This window comes from Ammodytes marinus, assembly GCF_949987685.1.
Source record: "Ammodytes marinus genome assembly, chromosome: 21".
Classification (NCBI taxonomy): domain Eukaryota; kingdom Metazoa; phylum Chordata; class Actinopteri; order Uranoscopiformes; family Ammodytidae; genus Ammodytes; species Ammodytes marinus.
Window position 1 is genome coordinate 8,527,576 of NC_137225.1, and position 20,757 is coordinate 8,548,332.

At 39.7% G+C, this 20,757-nt stretch overlaps 1 protein-coding gene across 3 annotated transcripts; it reads left to right on the forward strand.

Annotated features, from left to right (window-relative positions):
* Nucleotides 1-10,593: 10,593 nt before the first annotated feature.
* LOC307267974 (leukocyte elastase inhibitor-like) lies at nt 10,594-20,537 on the forward strand. 3 transcript variants are annotated; one of them, XM_080050467.1, is made up of 10 exons: nt 10,594-10,713; nt 11,498-11,679; nt 13,737-13,835; nt 14,989-15,129; nt 15,591-15,708; nt 15,945-16,087; nt 18,259-18,336; nt 18,595-18,684; nt 18,782-18,962; nt 19,133-20,537. In XM_080050467.1, exons 2-10 carry the CDS (start codon nt 11,503-11,505, stop codon nt 19,360-19,362), a joined length of 1,257 nt encoding a protein of 418 aa, XP_079906593.1. In that variant the 5' UTR covers nt 10,594-10,713; nt 11,498-11,502; the 3' UTR covers nt 19,363-20,537. The 3 variants fall into 3 exon arrangements, with proteins under 3 accessions (XP_079906593.1, XP_079906595.1, XP_079906594.1); XM_080050468.1 differs by having other exon boundaries at nt 10,604-10,703; XM_080050469.1 differs by lacking the exon at nt 13,737-13,835.
* Nucleotides 20,538-20,757: the final 220 nt, after the last annotated feature.

Sequence of the window (20,757 nt, forward strand, 5' to 3'; positions counted from 1 at the left end):
ATATGGTTTCGAATATGGATCTGGCGGCGTCACTGCAGACCTCAAACATAGGTCTTTCTGAAATGGATCCATATAGGCAGGGAGATACTGAGTCCGTCAAAAGATTGTAGATCTCGGTGCTGGCAAGTTTGGTTTGTTTTTCCCCCTCTGGTTCCTCCAGTAGGAACTTGATGGCTGTGTTCACCATTGCTGGCACTAGGACAGTAGCCCTCTTCTCCAGCTCCAAGAGCTTTGCTGGTTTGGCATCCCCTTCAGTGAACGGGCTGAGGGTGATCACAATGCCACCAAACCTCCTCAGTAGTTGCCTGTGCAGAGGTGCAAGGAAGGTGTTAATGTCCTCCTCTGCTTTTGGGCGGAAGATGGAGAGAAACATCTGAAGGCCCTCCAGTGTGACCTTCCTGCCAAGCAGCTGTGAAAGCTGCCTTTCTTTTTCTAGTTCCTCCATGAGCTCTTGCTCCATCTGAGCGAGACAAAAATGCCTCGCTGTGGTCCAGGCCTGTCAAAATTACTCAAGTTAGTATCAACAGGAAGATAATGTTGTGTAGAGTCAACATTTCAATGCAGTTCTTATATTTATTTTTTACTTATACTTTCTCATAGGTAATGCACGCACATGATAGGCATGATTACAACACTAGACATGCTTTTTTACAATACATTTGGCCAATGCATTTTTTAATGAACAGTTAAACCATATTCTATTAGCCTTTTTTAAATGAGTGTGGTTTTAATAAGCTATGCATTTAGTTTAAAAGTGTGTATTTACATTTTGTAAGACAGTCAAACATGTCTAATTTGTGCGCATGGTCTGAGGAAGTTTAAATTTGTTCTCCGAATACGAAGAAATTCAGGTAAGAAAATGTTGATAAATCACTGATTTGTGCATGAAACTTTCAAACGCATGGTTCAAGCACAAATCTATGCAATCACACTGTTAGTAAATGAGGGCCATTGTGTCCATTGTTTGCTTGTCTCAAGCATTTGTTAAGAATTAAATGTGTATGTAACAGTCAAACTAAATATGTCTTACCATTTCTTTGTTTTATTGTCAATGTAAAAGTATTTATGTAATGTTGAATTTCTTGTTTTGTATGTGTCGACCCCAAGAAAAATTGTTGTTACTACAGTAATAAATGATGGGGATATTAACTGCAATTAAATAAATAAAGATATATGACTTACCAGTTCAGCCTTGAACAGGTTATATAAATCATATACATCTGTCCTCCTAAATGATTCCTGAAACCTGTTTGAATAAAAAGAGACTGTGTTATATAACCTGCACAACTTTCACTAATTTGTATAAAAGCTCTTGTAAGTTTTCCATCAGTGAATCAGTACAATCAATGTTGAGCTTCACTCACTCCTCCAGGAAGGTTCTCCCTTTCAGCAGCCTGTTCTTCATATCTCTGACCGATAAATGGTCAGGAACTTGATCCTGCTGCTTCATGAGAAGAAACTGCCTCAGCATCATTTTCTGCAACACACAGATTCAATAGAGAACAGTTTGAAGCAGCTCAGAGAAACACAACATTATTCAATATAACATAAATATGAAAAGTGCACCTTTAAGATTTACAGTAACTCACTTCTCCAAGGTAGAAATGTTGCTCTTCATCCGAGAAATAGGACGGCTTCATCTCTTTGACTCGTTCAAAAATGAAGTGGATGTCCATTGTTAAGAGACTTAAGAGTTCGTAACAAGTAGAAAACAGTTAACAGGTTTGATAAAAAACGGTGAAAGAAATGTATATTCGAAGGGTTTGGAGAGCTGAGCAATCAGATACCAAATGAAATAGAATATATTGCTGCACCACAGTATACAGTGTACGGAATGTAGAACTATGGACCATCACAAGTGTGAAGGTTCCATTATGCAAATGAGGGAACCCTCAGCCAAAATGAAGGTTCTAGGCTAGAATCTTGGCTTCCATCAACTACCTTAGCAACATCAATGATTAACTTTATTATTCACCATTGGTAAATCTACGGTGGCCCTGAGAGCTCACGACACTGCAACATCAGAAAACACATGCAAGAAGAGAAAACGCAAGCAAATTAAGAAAACATCTTCATCAATTTGACAACACATGCGCAGCATTTAGAAAAACGCTGCAAATAGCCCAAAACACAGGCTTGTTAAACAATACTCACGAAAATGAGAATAGGGCATACAGGACTAAATAAAACTCTATCTTTAATTGGGAAAAGTGGTACGGATCTATGTGAATGTGGTAAAATAGAAAATGTGAAGCATGTTGATGGAGTGTGAGAGGTACTTGGGGGAGAGAATGAGGTTGGCTGGTAGGGTGCAGAAAGCAGGAAGAGTGTGGAGTCTGGGTGGCATACTGGGAACAGCAGGGGAGGGTGTAAAGGTGCGAACACACCAAATGCGTTGGGTGCGGTGTCCAAAGCGCCCAACGCACCTGATCTGGCGCTTGGTCATTTTGTGTCAAAAAATGGTTCAACGCGCCCAACGCTGCGCAGCTAGTCTCCCCCCCATATATTTAATCCCCTAATCAACCATGGCTGCGATCAGACCCGACCCGACACAACAGCGATCATGTCCGCACAAAAACAACAACAACACGGCCAACAATTGTGCCAAAAGACAAATAAACAGCAACTGAACGGAACAAATAGCCTTAAAACAGCATTGCAGATTCACGCCACTCGGAAATTAACACAAACAGCAAGGCATGCACCATGCCAAACACATTTACAGCAGCATTGTGTGCAGGGTAGTAGAAAATAAAGGCAAGTAGCCTACATTACCCTACCTGGCTGTAGATATAGGCATTAACACCGGTGCTTCGCTGTACTCGTCGTGAAAAGTTCCCCGGACTTAGCCGTTATGTTTGGGTTCATTATATGGAGGTGGTGGCCGCACACAACCGGATGAGTTAACTAATGCTATCCGACCGGTGCTAACTTGGTTTATCGGCTAAAGCACAGCCATATATTCCCTGAATTAACCAGGAAGCCCATTCTCCTGGCTCACTTTCCCCACGTCTTCTAACCCCGAGCGGCTTCATATCACCAGCCAGCCGCAAATACATTTCCTCCTCGGTGTTTCTCAGCCTCTGTGTTGTCCTCCCACCGTGGCCGTGCCGATGTCCGTGACGATGTCCGTGACGTCGGGTCAAGCTCACCGCTGATTGGCCAACGCGGCTAAACGTCACGCGTTGGAGCGTTAAAAGTTAAATTTTTTAACTTGCGCGGTGGTGCGATGGTGCGGTGACGCTTTGGTAACGCGGCTACCGCGCCCAAAGCGCCGCTTTACCGCGGCCAACGCATCATCGCGCTGCCAAGTTTCACCAAAAGTTTGGAGTGAGATTTTTTGGCCGAGGGACCCAAAACCGTGTCCTCTCTCCCACCCAATAATTTTTGCTAGTGTCAGAAATAATGACAATTGGAAAATGTGATAAAACATCAAAAATCTTATTAAAATAAACTAATTCATGAATTGCAAAGTCGTAGGACAGGTTTTAATTTAACATCGTGTGTGGACACGTTATAAGTGGGGGTCTGGGGGCCCCCCCCCAGAAAATTTTGAGCATTAAACACTTAATATCCTGCATTCTGGTGAATTTTTATGAAGCAATGTGTGCCTTTCCTGCATTCATTTTTATGTAAAGTAAAAGAGAACATTCACGGTTTCGCTGACACAAATGTTATTGAATAGCATTCAATTCATGTGTAGTGCTTTCAAATATCTCCTGTAGCCTATTGTTAAAACATTTGGTTAAACTGTAATAAAGGTAATTATTCTATATCATGTCTACTATTGAGTATGGTATTTTACTAGCAACATTAGGCTTTATTCAAAGAAAAAAAAATTAGGGAACAGTTCAACACCAATGCAAACTACTAGGCTAAAATAAAACATCTGGGTTACTTGGTCCCTCCTCTTAGGCTACCTTGATTTGTGTTATGAAAAGTGCTATAAATGTGCAATACATTATGTGCTACAGTTCATTACACAGAAGAATAAAAGCATTTTTATTGGCGGATGAGCCATTTGTTACTTTGCAAACCTAATTTTCAAACTAAATTACCAAAAAACAATATACTAAACGATCCAAAGATCTTCTGAATTTACTTGAGTGAAATTGAAGGGTTAATATGTTTGATGCAAGCGCGCTCACCGGCCGGCGGGGACACAATTCTTATCAGCGGTAACTTGGCACGCTATCAACACACACCCGAAGGGGATGGGTCCTTGTTTGGACATGACACAATAACAAAAATTCATTCATTCATTCATTCACACCTCAGAAGAGAAGGTATAGGTAGGGGGCTTGCCTCCCGCTTCGAATGCACAGTGCACATCAGAGCATAACGTAAATGCGCGTTCAGAAAGAGGAAGTCACGGCACTCATGTCTGTTAGCTTTTCAAAATAAGAATTTGAAAATAAAAGTCCCGCAAAACAAATGTTATTTTGGGGATTAATTTCTCCGACTGAGAAATTTGAGGTGTGGCGTGTGAGAGTGTGAACGGGTTGATTTGCGTGTGTCTCACGGCCAAAGAGTGAGACTTGGCAGCTATGGGTTTCATGTAGACTCCGATGATATATAAAATTTGGTTGGACCTTGCCAAAGTAGTGGGAAACCTTGATTCCAAACTCCTAAAAGATTGCTCAATTTTCTCCAGAACTGAGTTAAAGGTGCTGTAAGCGGAATGGTTCTTTTAGCTAACTTCCTGTCCATTACTGCAGTTAGCAGTCCCCTCGCTCGTCCCTACGTCACCACATTAATGCACTGCGTTAATGCATTAATGCGTCTTCAAACAGCGAGTTATCTATCACCATCTCAGATAAGTAATTGTGATAAAACATGATAAAAACCATCAAAACAGACATTGGGAAGGATTTTTACTAGGGCTGTCAAGCGATTAAAAAAATTAATCTAATTAATTACAGGCTCTGTGATTAATTAATCTAAATTAATCGCATACTTTTATGACACTTTTATACCTGTTTATAAACAGCTGTATAGCCTACTACAGTTTGTTTCTCTCTCTCTCTCTCTCTCGCTCTCTCTCTCTCCCTCTCTATTTATCTCTCTCTCTCGCTCTCTCGCTCTCTCTCTCTCTCTCTCCGTCTCTCGTAACTTCTGTCTCCACAACAGACAGCGCTGCACTGTCACAGATGCTTATGCCGATTCATTCACCATCGTCGTACTCATAGGCAAAAATATTGAGAGACACACACACACACACACGTTTACGCGGACGACGAGACGCTAGCAAACAAAATTGAGACACGGGGAGAAAGATTGAGAGATACTGTTTTGAACCTAGCCTACATTGTTGCACCCACTAAATCAATAATGCACAGACACTGGCTGCGGAGAATAAAGTAATATGTCTTCCTACCTTCATGCTTATTAAACCGTCCATAGAGCCCTCGGCCCCCTGCTTCTCTCTTTACTTTTCTCCCTTTCACCCGCGCGGGCTGTGTCTGCCTCAGGTGCAGCTCGGTGCAGCTACGCACCACTTTTGCACCGGGTCAAAGGGCATTATAGAAGTGTGATTAATCTGCGTTAATTTTTTTAATCGCGTTAATTTTTCTGTGATTAATTAATCGAAATTAACGCGTTAATTTGACAGCCCTAATTTTTACCATTGTAGGCGCATGAACATTCACCCATCTGTCCTCTGGCGTGCACTGGCAGTGAGACCATGAGTGAGACGGGTGTCGGTTTGTAGCGTTCTCTCATGTGATTGGATATTAATTTCGGGATCCGACAAAAAGTTTATTTGCCGATTGCATGCAGAGCAGCTGACTGAGAGATCGGCTTTATGAAACGCGCACATTATGTAGGCTAAGTGATCACAGTATGAATAAAGAGCGATTTAACACTCAGGCCTATATTAACATAAATAAATCGCTTATGTTAGAATTTTAATTTCTAAACATTAATGATGTGTGATGATGTAATATAGCCCCCCATCATTTAATACATTTACTCCATGCACAAGATTGTAGAAGTTCTTTATGCAGTTCCCACAGCTTCTGGCCATGGATGTATCTTTTTTCCTCCAACAATGGCCCTCTGTAAAAATCTCATCAGCAGACTGGAGCATAGGTTAGAAACAGTGTTGCTATTAGAGAACATCAGCAAGCAGAGTAGGCACTTCCGCATTGGGCAGGTCATCACCAAGAAGAGTCCAGCTGATTGGATGAATAAAAAGAATTACATCATTTTAATCCAATAACATGTATAACTGAAGTTGTTAAATATTGACTGCGGTAGTTATTCGAGGCTTTTTTGACTTCTGTTTTGTCTGCCTGACAACCTGCATAAGCTGTAATTGCCGACATCACTTTTTCATTAAACCATCCATTGTAACTTTCATCCTAGCCTCCTCAACATTTTTTTGCATCCTCTACTTCCTCTTAAGAAACGGATACGTGAATTAATATAAGTTTTATTACTTACTTCACCTTTAAAGGTGCTGTAAGCGGAATGGTTCTTATACGTCTCTTTTTAAGTACACCTCTATACTGCCCTCCTGTGGCCACAATGAATTACTACACCTACGGAAATGTATGGAGTCAGTCAAATAGTTCCCAATCAGTTGAGAGCGTGAGTGCAGGCGCCCTCCTGTGGCCATCAATCATTACTACAACCAATTGGTCGCTAGGAGTAATTACATTACTTTTGGTTGTGTTACTAAACTCGCGTTGAAAGAATGTATTTACCGTTTCAAAGCATCAATGTACTAAACCGGTTAATATCTGTGAATGAAAGCGGACAACACAACACCTTTATACGTACGAGCACACGTTAGAAACTTTATATAAGAAAGATGAGTAGGCTAAATTTGTTAGCTTTACTAGCTTTTGCTAACGGTTTGTAATAAGCAGTTGGATACTAATCAGGTTTAGTCGGGCAAGAACTATTTCCACTAACTTATACATAAGCAAAGGTTACTCTCCATTACTTTAAACAACACCCAAGCGAAACTTCACTTCGCATTGAACCACCAATAATGATAACTCAAAAAAGTTAAAGAGAAGTTAAATCGGTACCCCTTGTGGCCATACACCGTAACTACAACCGTGTATAAAGCCAGACGCAATCACATCAGGCCTGCCCAGACAAATGACTGGGCCCCTGAAAAGGTCCAGTCATTGGGCCCCCTTTACTCATACTGAACTTGTATCAATGTGCATGATGTGCTTATTCCTGCATAAACACATACCTGTACACAGGGCCGGTTCTAGCCAGTTAGATGAAGGTGGGCTACTGGAAATAATAGTGGGCAGAGCGGAAATTTTCTGCTCTTGCAAGATCTCTGCACCTGCTTTTTGGCACATTTACTGTAACATTTCCTGTAATGTAAGCTTTTAGACACACCAATGCTGTAGGGGGGTTTACCATGATAGCACTGCTACCAGAAGCTTTCCTCATCAGTATAACAACCATCTGCCACCTTCATTTAAAGGCTAAATATGCAATTTTCTAATTTTCTTAGAAAATAATTGATAAAATATACAGAATAATTTCAAAGACACCTCAAAACTTGATGAAATATCACAGTATCTCTGAATTGAAAATACACTTCTGCTAGCAGAAATACTGATATTAAGGAATTTTCCGGGGGTCTAAAGCCCTTGAAAGTTCCCTTTTTTTTCCTTTCTTTTCTGGTACCCTGATTTATGTCCAGGTCCTGGCATCACTGAGCTTGCTAGGTTAGCTTGCTCATCATCAATGCATGTGTTACAGGTTTAAGAAATTAAGCTCTGTTCTTTCCTCTGCAACACATTTATTTCCTCCTGTTGGGAAATATAAACAGTTTACATTAAAGATGCGCTCTCTTTCGCGTAGCAAACATTCATCAGCTATACTTGTACTGTCCTACTTCGGCGCTACTGGTGTCAGTCACCGATGCCCATCCACCTGTAAGGCCTAGAGCGCCCTCTGCTGGTGAATACGCGTTCATCAATAATGTAACCCTTTCAAAATACCTTGTGATATATTATACAACAGAATCTGTGTTTAGCTTGTTGACTTTGGCATAAATATTAAAAAGGGGGGGGGGGGCAAATAATCCTTTGTCTTTTAATACACAGTGCCACACATGCAACGGTTTTGAGGGGGAAAAACGACCCATGATACTTTTAGTTTTTCAATATAAAATGTGATATATTTTACCCAAGTAACAATGAATAAAATGTTTTCTTTTATAGAAAGTTCTCTTGCGAATATAGCGTTCATAATAAAGGTTGGCTAAATTAGGTAATCTGCAAAAAAAAAAAAAAAAAATTCTCTCTGGGCCCCCCCTGGTGGCTGGGCCCTAGAAAGCTTTCCCACTTTCTACCCCTTATGGGCGGCCCTGAATCACATACACGTAATACTCCCGGTTAAACCTTTCAAAATAAAACGTTTTAAAACTAGACACATTTACACACAAGCAATACTTCCGGCAGAGAATAAAAAGTTAAACGCATTCTCCAAGATACACCTGTAATTCTCTCTTTATTGTCTAAAGTATTTTAATTGGGAGGTTTTATGCATGGTTGGGTCTTGAGAATGGTTGCTGTTTTTGGCAAAATTAAGAAGCGCTTTTATTTAATTGTATTACATTTTTCTTTATCTAGTTTAGTGTGTGTGTGTGTGTGTGTGTGTGTGTGTGTGTGTGTGTGTGTGTGTGTGTGTGTGTGTGTGTGTGTCTGTCTGTCTGTCTGGCCGTCTGTGTTAAGTGAACTATTAATACTTCAGATAGGCCTATAGCATTTGTGATAATATTTAAAATAAAAACATAAACCATCTATTCTATTTATCAGTTTGTTACAACTTTAATGTCAAGCTGAAATCTTTTAATGTAACAAAAACACTCACAACAAATGCCAGTTATGCCCAAATGTGAAATAAATATCTGTTATTGTTTGCATCGTCATAGTCATAATTGTTGTAATTATGAAGCCAGAGCTGGCGCATTAATCCAGAATTTGTCCAAAAAACAGCAACAGTTCAATTGCACCGCTGCATCTCTCAAGACCCAACCATGCATAACCTCTCCCATTTGAACAAAAAGTGAAATTAAAAATTATATATTCAAAAAAAGTGTGCTCTGTACGTATAAAGGTGTTGTGTTGTCCGCTTTCATTCACAGATATTAACCGGTTTAGTACATTGATGCTTTGAAACGGTAAATACATTCTTACAACGCGAGTTTAGTAACACAACCAAAAGTTTATAGGCTATGAAATTACTCCTAGCGACCAATTGGTTGTAGTAATGATTGATGGCCACAGGAGGGCGCCTGCACTCACGCTCTCAATAGGATTTAACCTTTATATACTATCTGTGGATTTAACAGATAGAGAACTATTGGACTGACTCCATAAATGTCCGTAGGTGTAGTAATTCATTGTGGCCACAGGATAGAAGTATAGAGGCGTAATTATAAGGAGATTTATGTCTTATAGAGACAAGTTCCCATCTCTGAAAATAGACAATAAACAGTTCTTAAACATCCGGCAAATATCCGATAAATAAGTAGCCTAGGCTATAGATTATTTCTCCCTTTATCATTTTTCATAAAGTTTAATTAAAGATACATTAAGAAATGCATTTATTTTATTGTATTACATGTGTCTTTATATAGTGTAGTACGTGTGCGTGTGTGTGTGTGTGTGTGTGTGTGTGTGTGTGTGTGTTTTAAGTAAAATGTTATTGTTTTTGATTATTCATTATTATATAGGTTTTAAGCAATTTGGCTTTCAGAACTCAGTGCCTACCAATTAACTTTATTAAACAAGTGACGAGCATGGAGTAAGCCTATAGGCCTAATACTAGTATATTGTTTGTCTGCTAATGAATACAAAGTATTACTATGGTCTGTATTGTTATGCTTGTTTAAATGAAATAAAGGAGTGGGGTTTAAAAAACCTTTGTAACATGGTTTGCCTTTGAATGGGATGATTATCAGTAATTAAACGCTAGAGTTTTTACCAGCGTGTGTGTGTTGGCGGTGAGTGCATTTGTTATAAAGCGACTGCAGGATGCAATCGCACCCATCACAATGAGATAATGTTGCCCTATGTATATGTGACTGTCAGATAAATAATGATGATATGACGGTGAAGGAAAGTAAACTTTGATTTAGTACAGTTGGGAATTGATTTGCTGGTCTGCCTGCTGTAAATCATCTAATTTTAGTTAGCCTACCAGAGAGATCAGACTTGTGCAAAGGCATTAATAAAAACTAGCCTATATAGAAATAGCGTTCTGTTCACTGATTGTCTAGTTTGCTGTTACAAGTCATGTATGACCGTTTCTAAAAAACATTTAAAAGTAGGCTACCTTGATGAGGATTTAATAAGTAGGATATATGTGCTGTAAGACAACAGATGTGTTATTTTGATGCAATTATTTGTCAGATAGATGTAGGCTAATATGTGTGGAAGTTAGTGAGACATTTTTGAAGAAAAATCTGCACCAAACTTAATGTATAGGCTATCGATAGAGTGACGAGAACCGTGGGTGTGAGCTTACCAAGTAGCTCTACAAGTGAGTAATAAACATAAGTAACCGTTCGGCTTCCGTACAATGACGTAGGGTAAATGAATGCGGAAGCCCGTTTGACAAGGCTCTCGGGGCGTGTCAGCCTGTAATAATAAAACTGATGCTTCAAACATAAGTATTCCTCTGACAGAAAGACTCCTGTTCACTCGAGGATCGAAGGAAAAGTGCGTGTCAGTGAGTAGAGGAAGAGTCTCGTTCAGTTTGTGATTTGGTTTGACAGTGTGTGTAACAGCAGTAACTTGATCCACTCAGCGCTAATATTGATCAGTTGAATTAGTTTTACTGACAAGTTAAACGGACTGGCGTTAGGCTATATTCGAGTGAAACGTCGTTTCACCTGCTTGACTTCATCATCTCTGGTGTTGAAGCCTATCCTATAAAGTCAAATGTATCTTAATTGTTGTAGCCTACAGTATAAAGGCTTTGTTATTGTAAGTAGCCTACAATGTAACAGCCTTCATAGCCTACTGATATTGTGTACAGCAGAAGTGTGTTTTCTTTACTAGCCTATATTCCATTGAGAAAAGTATCCAATTAATTAGATTTAGGCTACGTGTTGTGTTTTGGAATTATACCTAGGCTAAATCAATGGTATAGTTTTCATACACACCACCTGCAGTTTAAAAAACGAAACAATCACTAGGCCTATTTTACTTTGGTATTATGATAACTAGCCTATATTCATGTGGGTACAGGTTAGGTTAGGATAGGTAAGGTTAAGTGGGAAATGATACCTATTTATTTAAAAGTGGAGTCAGTGATTCTGGAGAATGCTTGTTGTCAAAACATTTTTGTCCAAATCAGTGAATATCTCCTTAAGATAGGCTACGCTACCTATATGTACTTTGTGTGCACTGAAAAAAAACTGTGTTAATACACAGCCTAAACGGGCATGTTGCTCTAAACTTTTTAAAGTTTATAATGTAATAATGAATGCTCTGCTCTCCCTTCTTTGTAGAAACAATGGCTTCATCAACTCCTCTCACCAAGGCCAACACCACCTTCTGCCTGGATTTGTTCAAAAAACTGGGGGATAATGACAAGACCGCAAATCTCTTCTACTCCCCTTTCAGCATCTCTTCAGCCCTGGCTATGGTGATGTTGGGGGCCAGGGGCAACACAGCCACACAGATGTCAGAGGTACAGAAGACACACACACACACACACACACACACACACACACACACACACACACACACACACACACACACACACACACACACACACACACACACACACACACACACACACACACACACTGGTGATGCAGAGTTTGTATTAAAAAAAGAAGAAAACAAATGAAAAAAGGTGGGTTTGGTATGAAGGGCAGGGTGAAGTTCTGAGGGCGTGTTTTCTCAGCGTGTCAGCACAAATGACAAAGACCTTTTCTGTTCAGACCCTTGCTAGATCTTATCGTAGTCACTTCTGTGTTGTGTTGCCATAGGAACATGACCCATAATATGGAAGTGCAAAGGCAATAAAGATCTCTAGTCGCCTGTACACCTTATCAGTTCCCGTGGTGTAGCATGTGTAGCAACAGACGTGTCCAACTGGCTTGGTTGACAATACATGTCAGGTGAACAGTTGAACATTTACTCACTGAATGGATGGCAACCGGAAGAATATTTGCAGTCCTCTATTCCAACACTGACTATTAATTATCTCCAGTTAGACAATAAACAATAATGAGAGCCTTCACTCTTACCATGCTCCTATGTTCAAAGTTGTGAAGCTGTCGATAAAGATTCATTCCTAAGTAGTTTTAGAAATATGGAGGTTCTTGAGAAGAAGCATTGTCAAAGCATAAGAATGATTAAGCAATGCGGCAATAAACTTGATATAATGGAATAGGTGACTGATTCATAGTTTTACTCGTTGAGGAGAATAGAACCCCACTGGCTTTTTTGTGAGGTACGCCATCTTCAAGCTTTTAAAGACAGAGTCAAAAAGGTTCAGAAAATGATTGCTTGTTGAAGAGTCTGACCACAGAAATAAATCTCTAGGTTAGAGTCTTTAGGGAAACCACACCTCAGTGTTTGCTGTCTATATGTGGTTGTATTGACAAGTGGTTTCTAAAGCAAAGCCACACCCAGGTAAGTCTGTGTGTAAGGGAGAGGCAGGATGACCTCACCCACAATCCACCCCCTTTCTGAATGAACAGCTCTTGTCATTTGATGGAAGATAGGGATTACGACAAAGGGGGCCAAAGCTAGTGGTGTTGTATATGTAAGCATTTTTATTTATTTATTGCAGAGTAAAGTTAGGTGGGTCATAAACTACCGTGTACGTTTCCAGACACAGTAAGTTTTCTGGTGCGAGAGACACAGGGTTTACAATAATCAGACAAAAGTTCAACTGATTTATGAAGTTGTTCTGATTGTGCGGGTTCAACAAAACAGAGGGATCCTCCTACCTGAGTCAGTAGTTGTGATAAAGCTGTGTGTGCATGTATGAGCTGGTGAGTAAGTGGGTGTGTGATTGCATTGGATTTAGCGGGGCTGACAGTAACATATGGCCACTACTGTGTGGATTTTATATAGCAGCCAGTGACCAGAAAGTCTAGTTGTGTCAGCTGGTTTTTCTTCTAACCTAGTCCAGTAGCCAGATGAATAACACTGGCTCTACAAATACCACGGGCTGTTGATGGGTCAGCAATGACATCACCACCAATTTGCCTTTTTCTCTAACCATTGACGTAATCATTTAAAACAAACTAAAAATGTAATGGTTAGGGATCACTGACGGGTCTAAGGCAGGCTTAAAACTTCACACGAAAAGTTTTATATTATAAAGTGCAACAACAAAAGGCCACCAACTGTCTGGTGATTTTCCTTCAGCAAAAAATGGTGTCTTTGTGAAGTTATGTTCATTTACAGGTAAGTATGTTGATCTTGGAGATGGTCTTTGGACTAGCTAAAACCCATGTATTACCCGGTACATGTAACTAAAATTATCATCTTCATATTTCATTGTGCAGGGAGGGGTTTATCCCATTTCTACACCCTAGCAGTTTTGTTAAACAAAATATGACATACTCACGTCTCAATGTTAATCAACTGATTTTTGATCCATCTGTACAAGGCCTGTGGACTAGGACCCAATCCACGCCTCAATGATAAGATATTATGACTTCCTGTACACAAGCAGAGACACATTGTCTCTATCTTAACTATGGACACTACATATTGCATCCCTAGGCCCTCAGCTTCACTGAGGCAGAGAAGCCACAGCGTGCAGGAGCCCAGCAGATGCAGATGCAGCAGACGTTTCAGTCCATGCTGCCACCACATCTCCTGGTATACAAAGGAGTGACAAACTAACCGTGGGGCATTTTACTAACTCTCTGGGTGCTGTCATCTGGTGAGGGGGTCCTTAAAGAGCCAGTGGTTCCAGAGGGAATATGCTGCTTGTTTTCCCTCCACTTTGCCTGCCGATCTCCAATATGCTGCTGTCTTGAACTGAATTTTGGAAAGAAACACCATTGCAAGGGAGCATTAGTTAAATACTGTTTACTGAAGGTTAACTGTGTGTGTCCCACAACTCGAAACTCCATAGAGAAGCATATTACGTGGATATGCGCTCCTTCTGGTTTATGTTGCTATGGTCTTTTCTTGGTGTGCTGTGCTTTTCTTTTTTTTAATCTTTGGTAAGCAGCTGTCAGAAAACCACAGTGTCATGACACTTCATCAAATGTTTGTAATTATGTCAACAAAATGCATACCCAAAATAGAATACTCACAAAATGAAGCGTTTTTTTTTATATTGAGCTTAACTCTGAAGGCACTCTATCTAGTATCTGGATAACACCACATTTTGCAAACAAACAAAATGTTAGGACTGTCATCAGCAGATTACAATATGGTGGAGGGATGGTGGGTGTCTTCATGTGAATGCTTCTAGACCTGCTGGACAATGCTTGGGCAGGCATTTCATTGGGTTTGTTTAAGTTGGTGATAAAGGTGGTAAAGTGTTCCCAGTACTCTGTTTTTTCATTGTAGAATGAATTACCTAAAGCTTTGAACTGAAAGGAGTACACCAGTACAAAAAGCAATGTATCTGACTGATCACTTTGCCCATTAAGTGATGCGAATGTTGCCCAGATCATTATGCACCAATCTGTCCGTGTTACACTTGTTAAAAAAAAATGTATTAGTTTTTTTTTTACAAGAATAGATTTCCAACCAAAATGCATCAGGTTTATCTTTGGAATAAAAACCTGACTACTCTACTTAAACACAGTCATTTAAGATATCAAGTGCCAATGCATAGTATGGAGCATCACACACAACAACCTACAAGGACAACCTTTGCTCATTTGCTCTATACAATCTCATCACTTAATAGGCAAGATTAACACCAGACCAGTCTAATACACTGGTCACAATACCGGTATACTGGTCTGTCACTAGCTCAGTGTCTCTGTCTAACAGTTGTTCACTTTGTCCACAGTGCCTTAAAACCAAACAACTCCAGGATGAGGTTCACGTCAGCTTCGCCCAACTGCTGAGCGAGCTCAACAAGGCAGACGCTCCGTATGCCCTCAATGTGGCCAACAGGCTGTACGGGGAGCAGTCCTTCCAGTTTGTTGAGGTGTGTGTCTCTGTTTGTAGCTTGTGGTTATGTTTACATATTGTGAGGCCCAAACAGGAATGTTCAACCTGTGTGAGAATGAATGATGCGTGAAGGGAGTGGACAGCATGCACAGCACACAAGAAAGGGAAAGCAGTGATTGTGAAAATATATGTTTGTGACTGTATTGAAGTGTAATCAAACAAAACTAGTTTTATATATAAGTTTTATACTTCCTACACCTCCTTTTCAGGCATATCATATCAATTGAATATATGTAGTTTTCTTTTATTTTTGTGAAATATTTTGAACATCGTTTTTGTTTATTGTATTTTTGTGCTTTTCATTTTGTTTTGTATTTTTGATATGTTTAATTTGTATTTGATATGTCTGAAATAAATTCAATCAATCAATCAATCAAAAACTAAGGGAAAGTGAGTTTGGGAAATCAGACAGAGTTCATGTGATGTGATTGGTTCCAGGATTACTTGGGACAAACCAAGAAGCACTACAGAGCAGAGCTGGAGTCTGTGGATTTCAAAAGCAGCTCAGAGGCAGCAAGGCTCAACATCAACGGCTGGGTGGAGACGCAGACACAAGGTAGAATATACTCACTAACATACACACTTTTTACTATGTTGATAGACCTGCGTGTCCTTTTTATCCAATGCAGTGAAGAATAATTGAACTATTTATAAAATGAGCCCCAACTGGCACCACAAGCCTTCACTACGGTGGCCTGAGGAGGGGCAGAATGGCTTACAGTTAGAACTTGAGATATACATTTCAGTTTACATACATTATGTGTCAATGTTGTATAATTTTTCATTCACCAGGTAAAATCCAGGACCTGTTGGCCCAAGGTGTGGTGGATGGAATGACCAGACTAGTGCTGGTCAATGCCATCTACTTCAAAGGCAACTGGAACAAGCAGTTCAAGGAGAGTGAGACACGTGATGCTCCGTTTAGTGTCAACAAGGTAACACTGCACCAAGAATACATTCAATGGACGAACATTGTAGCAAAAACTTTCTTTTCAAACAGTATTGCTTGGTAGCATATACCATTATGTACACTACTACTGACTCAACAGTATGTCATAAAGAACATTTCCATTAAGTAATGTAGAGATGAAGATTTAAGAAATATACAGACTGGTCTAAATTTTTCTAGAGCTGTAAATGTATCTATCTACAGTAACTTGTTAGCAAACAACTGGCCAATTGCATACTTGGATGAGAGTGGGAATGTAAATCAAGACTTCTCTAGTTTAATCCTTGGTTTTTGGTTTTACAACCAAAATCATCTTGGTCTGTTAAAGAAATTCTCTTATCAAAAACCCAAGTGTTTTAAATAAAGAGATCTGAGTCAAGGCAGGTCTTCGAAGCAGGTTGGTTTTTACTTGCAAACAGCATACAAGGGTCAATCAATCATTTGCACCACAAGTCTTACATTGTTAAGCATACATGGATTGAGACAAAGACCTGTGCGGAATAGCACTGATATTTATGGTCCAAAAGTTGTATATGCGAAGACACTATGTTCGTGTGTCTGGCCCTCGATTTTGCTTGCGATAGCAGAATGATTTTTAAATTAGGTAGATATTCCCAGAAACTCATATCAGCTGGTGTTATTCTTCATACAATGTCTGAAAACAGAATATGGGAGTCATTCACTCCTCCAGAGCTTCCCCATCAACTCTCAACCATTGTGCACATGAATGTGTCATACATCTGTGTGAGCCAAATTCTTTGTATGCAGTTTTCTTCAAGGCTAATAGCAAAAACAAGTCATCAGCAGATGTTGTCCCAAATTTTGCAAGTTTAGCAAAACTCTTGAGAGGCACCTATTTGCAGACACATGGGGAAACGGAGCTCCACCGGAAATACGAAATTTCTTCTTCGTTTTTCTTACTGGCGGCGATCACCCAGCGTTTCTTCTTCTTCTTTTTGTTTTACTGCCGGCGTTCACCTAGCGGTGAATAATAACAAGACACAGTTTCCACCGGTTATGCTGCTAGTAGACAGTAAAATAAGTCAGTTTGTTAAGGGTCCCAAGTGGCCAGGACGGTGGTAAAAAGTAGATGTTGAGGTAGAAGATGAATGAAGCAACGAAGCTTTGTGTAGGCCTACATCTTCCGAAATCCAAAAAATGGGGAGTGACAGTTTCCTTTGTAGATCCTGATTGATTTAGCCTATTACCAGACCCATTGTCCTCTAGTGATCACAGTTTTAATTATTATATAATTTCTATATTCATATTAGGCTATTTAACGAGGCTCGTCTGTGACTTTGTGATCACGCAAGTGAACAGTAACGATCGCGTGCAGCCGCAGAATGAGATGAGGCTACATACTGTACAATACATATAATACAATAGGTTTATTAATCCGAACACAGTTAGCATTAGCCTGCACTGCTGCAACAAGGCTCCAACTGACACTACGTAAAGGCTATTTACAGCTTCGTTTAAGAGGAAAAGACAAGCATTCGTTCATCTTCTACCTCAACATCTACTTTTTACCACCGTCCTCCTGGCCACTTGGGACCCTTAACAAACTGACTTATTTTACTGTCTATTAGCAGCATAACCGGTGGAAACTGTGTCTTGTTATTATTTATAACTATTATATGTTATTATTTACGCCGGCAGTAAAACAAAAAGAAGGAGAAACGCTGGGTGATCGCCGCCAGTAAAAAAAACGAAGAAGAAATTTCGTATTTCCGGTGGAGCTCCGTTTCTCCATGGGTCTGCAAATAGGTACTCTTGAAACTCTTTGTGGTTCTTTAAGTTTACTGGGACAAAGTTCAACAGGCAGAAAGCATGTATTGTAGCATTAAAATATTATACAATCATAAGGCAAATTAAATTCCGTTAACATGGTCTCTTAAGCTTTTGATGAAATATGTGATTCTAAGGCGTGTTAACAACAATCCAAATATACTGGAACTCAATGCAGCTTTAAAAATACTACAGATTACTTTGAAGAGTAACACTAAACGTGTCGGGTATGTGTCCCCTCTGATCTTACCCAACAGAGTGATTTCACAGTGTACTGACTACAGGGTGATTTTTGCACAATTTTATTTTATTTTAAGTTTTATTTTGCTGTATTTTGTTAAGTTTAATTTTGCTATTTGCTGTTTTCAGAATGACACCAAGCCAGTGAAGATGATGCACATGAAAACCAAGTTCCCTTTAGCCTACATCCCTGAGGCCAGCTGCCAGGTAATCAAGCAATTCATTTAACAAATAATTTAAGACCATTGTGTCCGACCATCAACTGACTGTTAACAGATCAGGCCACAACTTAACCATAATTGGTTAAGTTGTGGCCTGATCACATTAAGAAAAACGTAATGGGATTTCCTTAGTACATTTCTATTTTTTTTTACCATAACTATGAAGGGGTTTTGTTTGTTCCGTGTAATCCCGTAATAAGTCTAATTTATTATGAATTAATGTCTGAAACCCTCTGTTGGACAGATCCTTGAGATGCCTTACAAAGGGAAGGAGCTCAGCATGCTCATCTTTCTGCCCAATGAGATAGAGGATGGTACAACAGGTCTGGAGAAGGTAGGACATACACACACTTGCGCTTGCACACATAAAGTGGCCCACATATGACAGAGGCAAACTATTAACTGATTGTGTGCCCCCCCCCCCCCCTCAGCTGGAGAATGAGCTGACCTATGACAACTTTGTGGAGTGGACTCGTCCGGACATGATGGATTTTGTGGAGGTCCAGGTGGGTCTGCCTCGGTTCAAGATGGAGGAGAACTATGACATGAAGAATGTCCTGATGAGCATGGGCATGGTGGATGCTTTCGACATGGCAAATTGTGACTTCTCTGGTAAGGGGAATGGACTATATCGGATATTTTTTCGTAATCATTCAAAGAACTAGCTCTTGAAAAACCCCTGTCAAAACAAGTCAATGCAGAGCTCTGCATCCCTGGCATGTAAGGAGAGACTTGGCCTAATATGTGTTCAAACTAATCCCTTGGCCTCTTTCTTTTGACAGGCATGTCTCCGGCAAACGACCTGGTGCTGTCAAAGGTCGTCCACAAGGCTTTTGTAGAGGTGAACGAGGAGGGAACCGAGGCTGCCGCTGCCACTGCTGCCGTCATGATGCTGCGCTGTGCTCCCATGCGCCCAGCCTCCTTCATCGCAGACCACCCCTTCCTCTTCGTCATCAGGCACAACCCCTCCATGAACATTCTCTTCGCCGGTCGATACTGCTCCCCTCAGTGAACAACCACATATTTTAGAGTAGTGTTTCTCAACTACATGGGCCTTACAACACATCTGCTATTGCAACAGTATTTTGTTTGGTATGATGAGAATGGCCACTCTAGAGTTTCCTACAGTTAATCAAAACCCTGAGTTCCCGTCCTTTATTTTAAAACACCAGAGGTAAGAACTTGGGTGTTGGAATTTTCTAAATTGTGGCTTCTTGTTTGCGTCACATCTATCATGAGTTATGATGTGTTTACTCTGTGCCTTCCTTGGACTGTCTCTTTTGCACAACATCCCATTCATACATCTGGTTTACTTAATGTCTGTATTGCATGTATGGCCCTATTTGCTGCACCCTACCCTAGATGATCTATACCATAAAGTCTAGTTTATCTTACCTTATTCCTTGCACCCTTTGAAAGATTTACCTCTTTCTGGAATACTTTATCAAGAGGATCCTGCACGTTAAAATGTTTCGATATATTGAATTTAAAAACACCACAAATCATTTTTCAACATAGGAATAATAGCCTTCAATATTTGTATTAATCAAGAGAGATCAATTATAATTTAAGAGGGTTGTGCATTTTTTAAACATGATATAAGTGAAATCCAATGTAAGATACAGATGTGTATCATTTCTGGAATTTGAATTATGGAATTGTCTTTGTGACAAATTGCACTTGTGTAGCTAGTGAGTTTTAAAAAAGCCTTAAAATGAAAAATAATTAAGGAACATGCCTAAAATGTAACAGAATTCATCATTAGTAGTTGAGAGTGATATTTTTGGTGATTTTCTAGATTATATTGGATAGTAATAAATATATCCTTGGGATTCAGCCTATTCCTTTTTCGGTCAATGATTGTGTGAAATGAATTGATGTAAAAAGTAAGTGTGTTACTTGAGACCAAAATAAACTATTCATTCATTCATTTAACCACCAGCACAGACTGTCAACTGTACCTTTATACCATAGGAAGGTGGGATTATAGCTGCAATATTCTCTGCACTTTTTTCTACAGAACATGCATTTGCATTGTTTTTATATATTAACCAAAAAGAATAATGTGTGTAAAACACATCATGAGTTAGGTCAATACATGTTGACAATAAAGAACAAGAGCTCACATGAAGGTTTGAACTGTCATTTATTCTTGTGCTGTGGAATAAAAGTTTTTTTTCTTCTCAGATCTGGTTCATTGATGAGCTACAGTTTGGTCATTTATTGTAGAAGTGTTAATACTACACAGATTGTTTATGAGAAATGTTTAACATATAACCTAGTACGGTTCATGTTTAACTTGAATTAGCAGCAGTACAGTATGATAAAATACAATACAATATCCTATTGTATGTCACTGTTCCTTACTCCAGTAGGTGGCGCTAGTAGTCGGTACGATGATTAGAAG

Bases quoted from the DNA above. Each gene is read 5' to 3' on its own strand.
- LOC307267974 (XM_080050467.1), top strand. From the start codon at position 11,503: ATGGCTTCATCAACTCCTCTCACCAAGGCCAACACCACCTTCTGCCTG. The intron at 18,337-18,594 runs GTAATCAAGCAA...TCTGTTGGACAG, and splicing joins TCCCTGAGGCCAGCTGCCAG to ATCCTTGAGATGCCTTACAA. The intron at 18,963-19,132 runs GTAAGGGGAATG...TTCTTTTGACAG, and splicing joins GGCAAATTGTGACTTCTCTG to GCATGTCTCCGGCAAACGAC.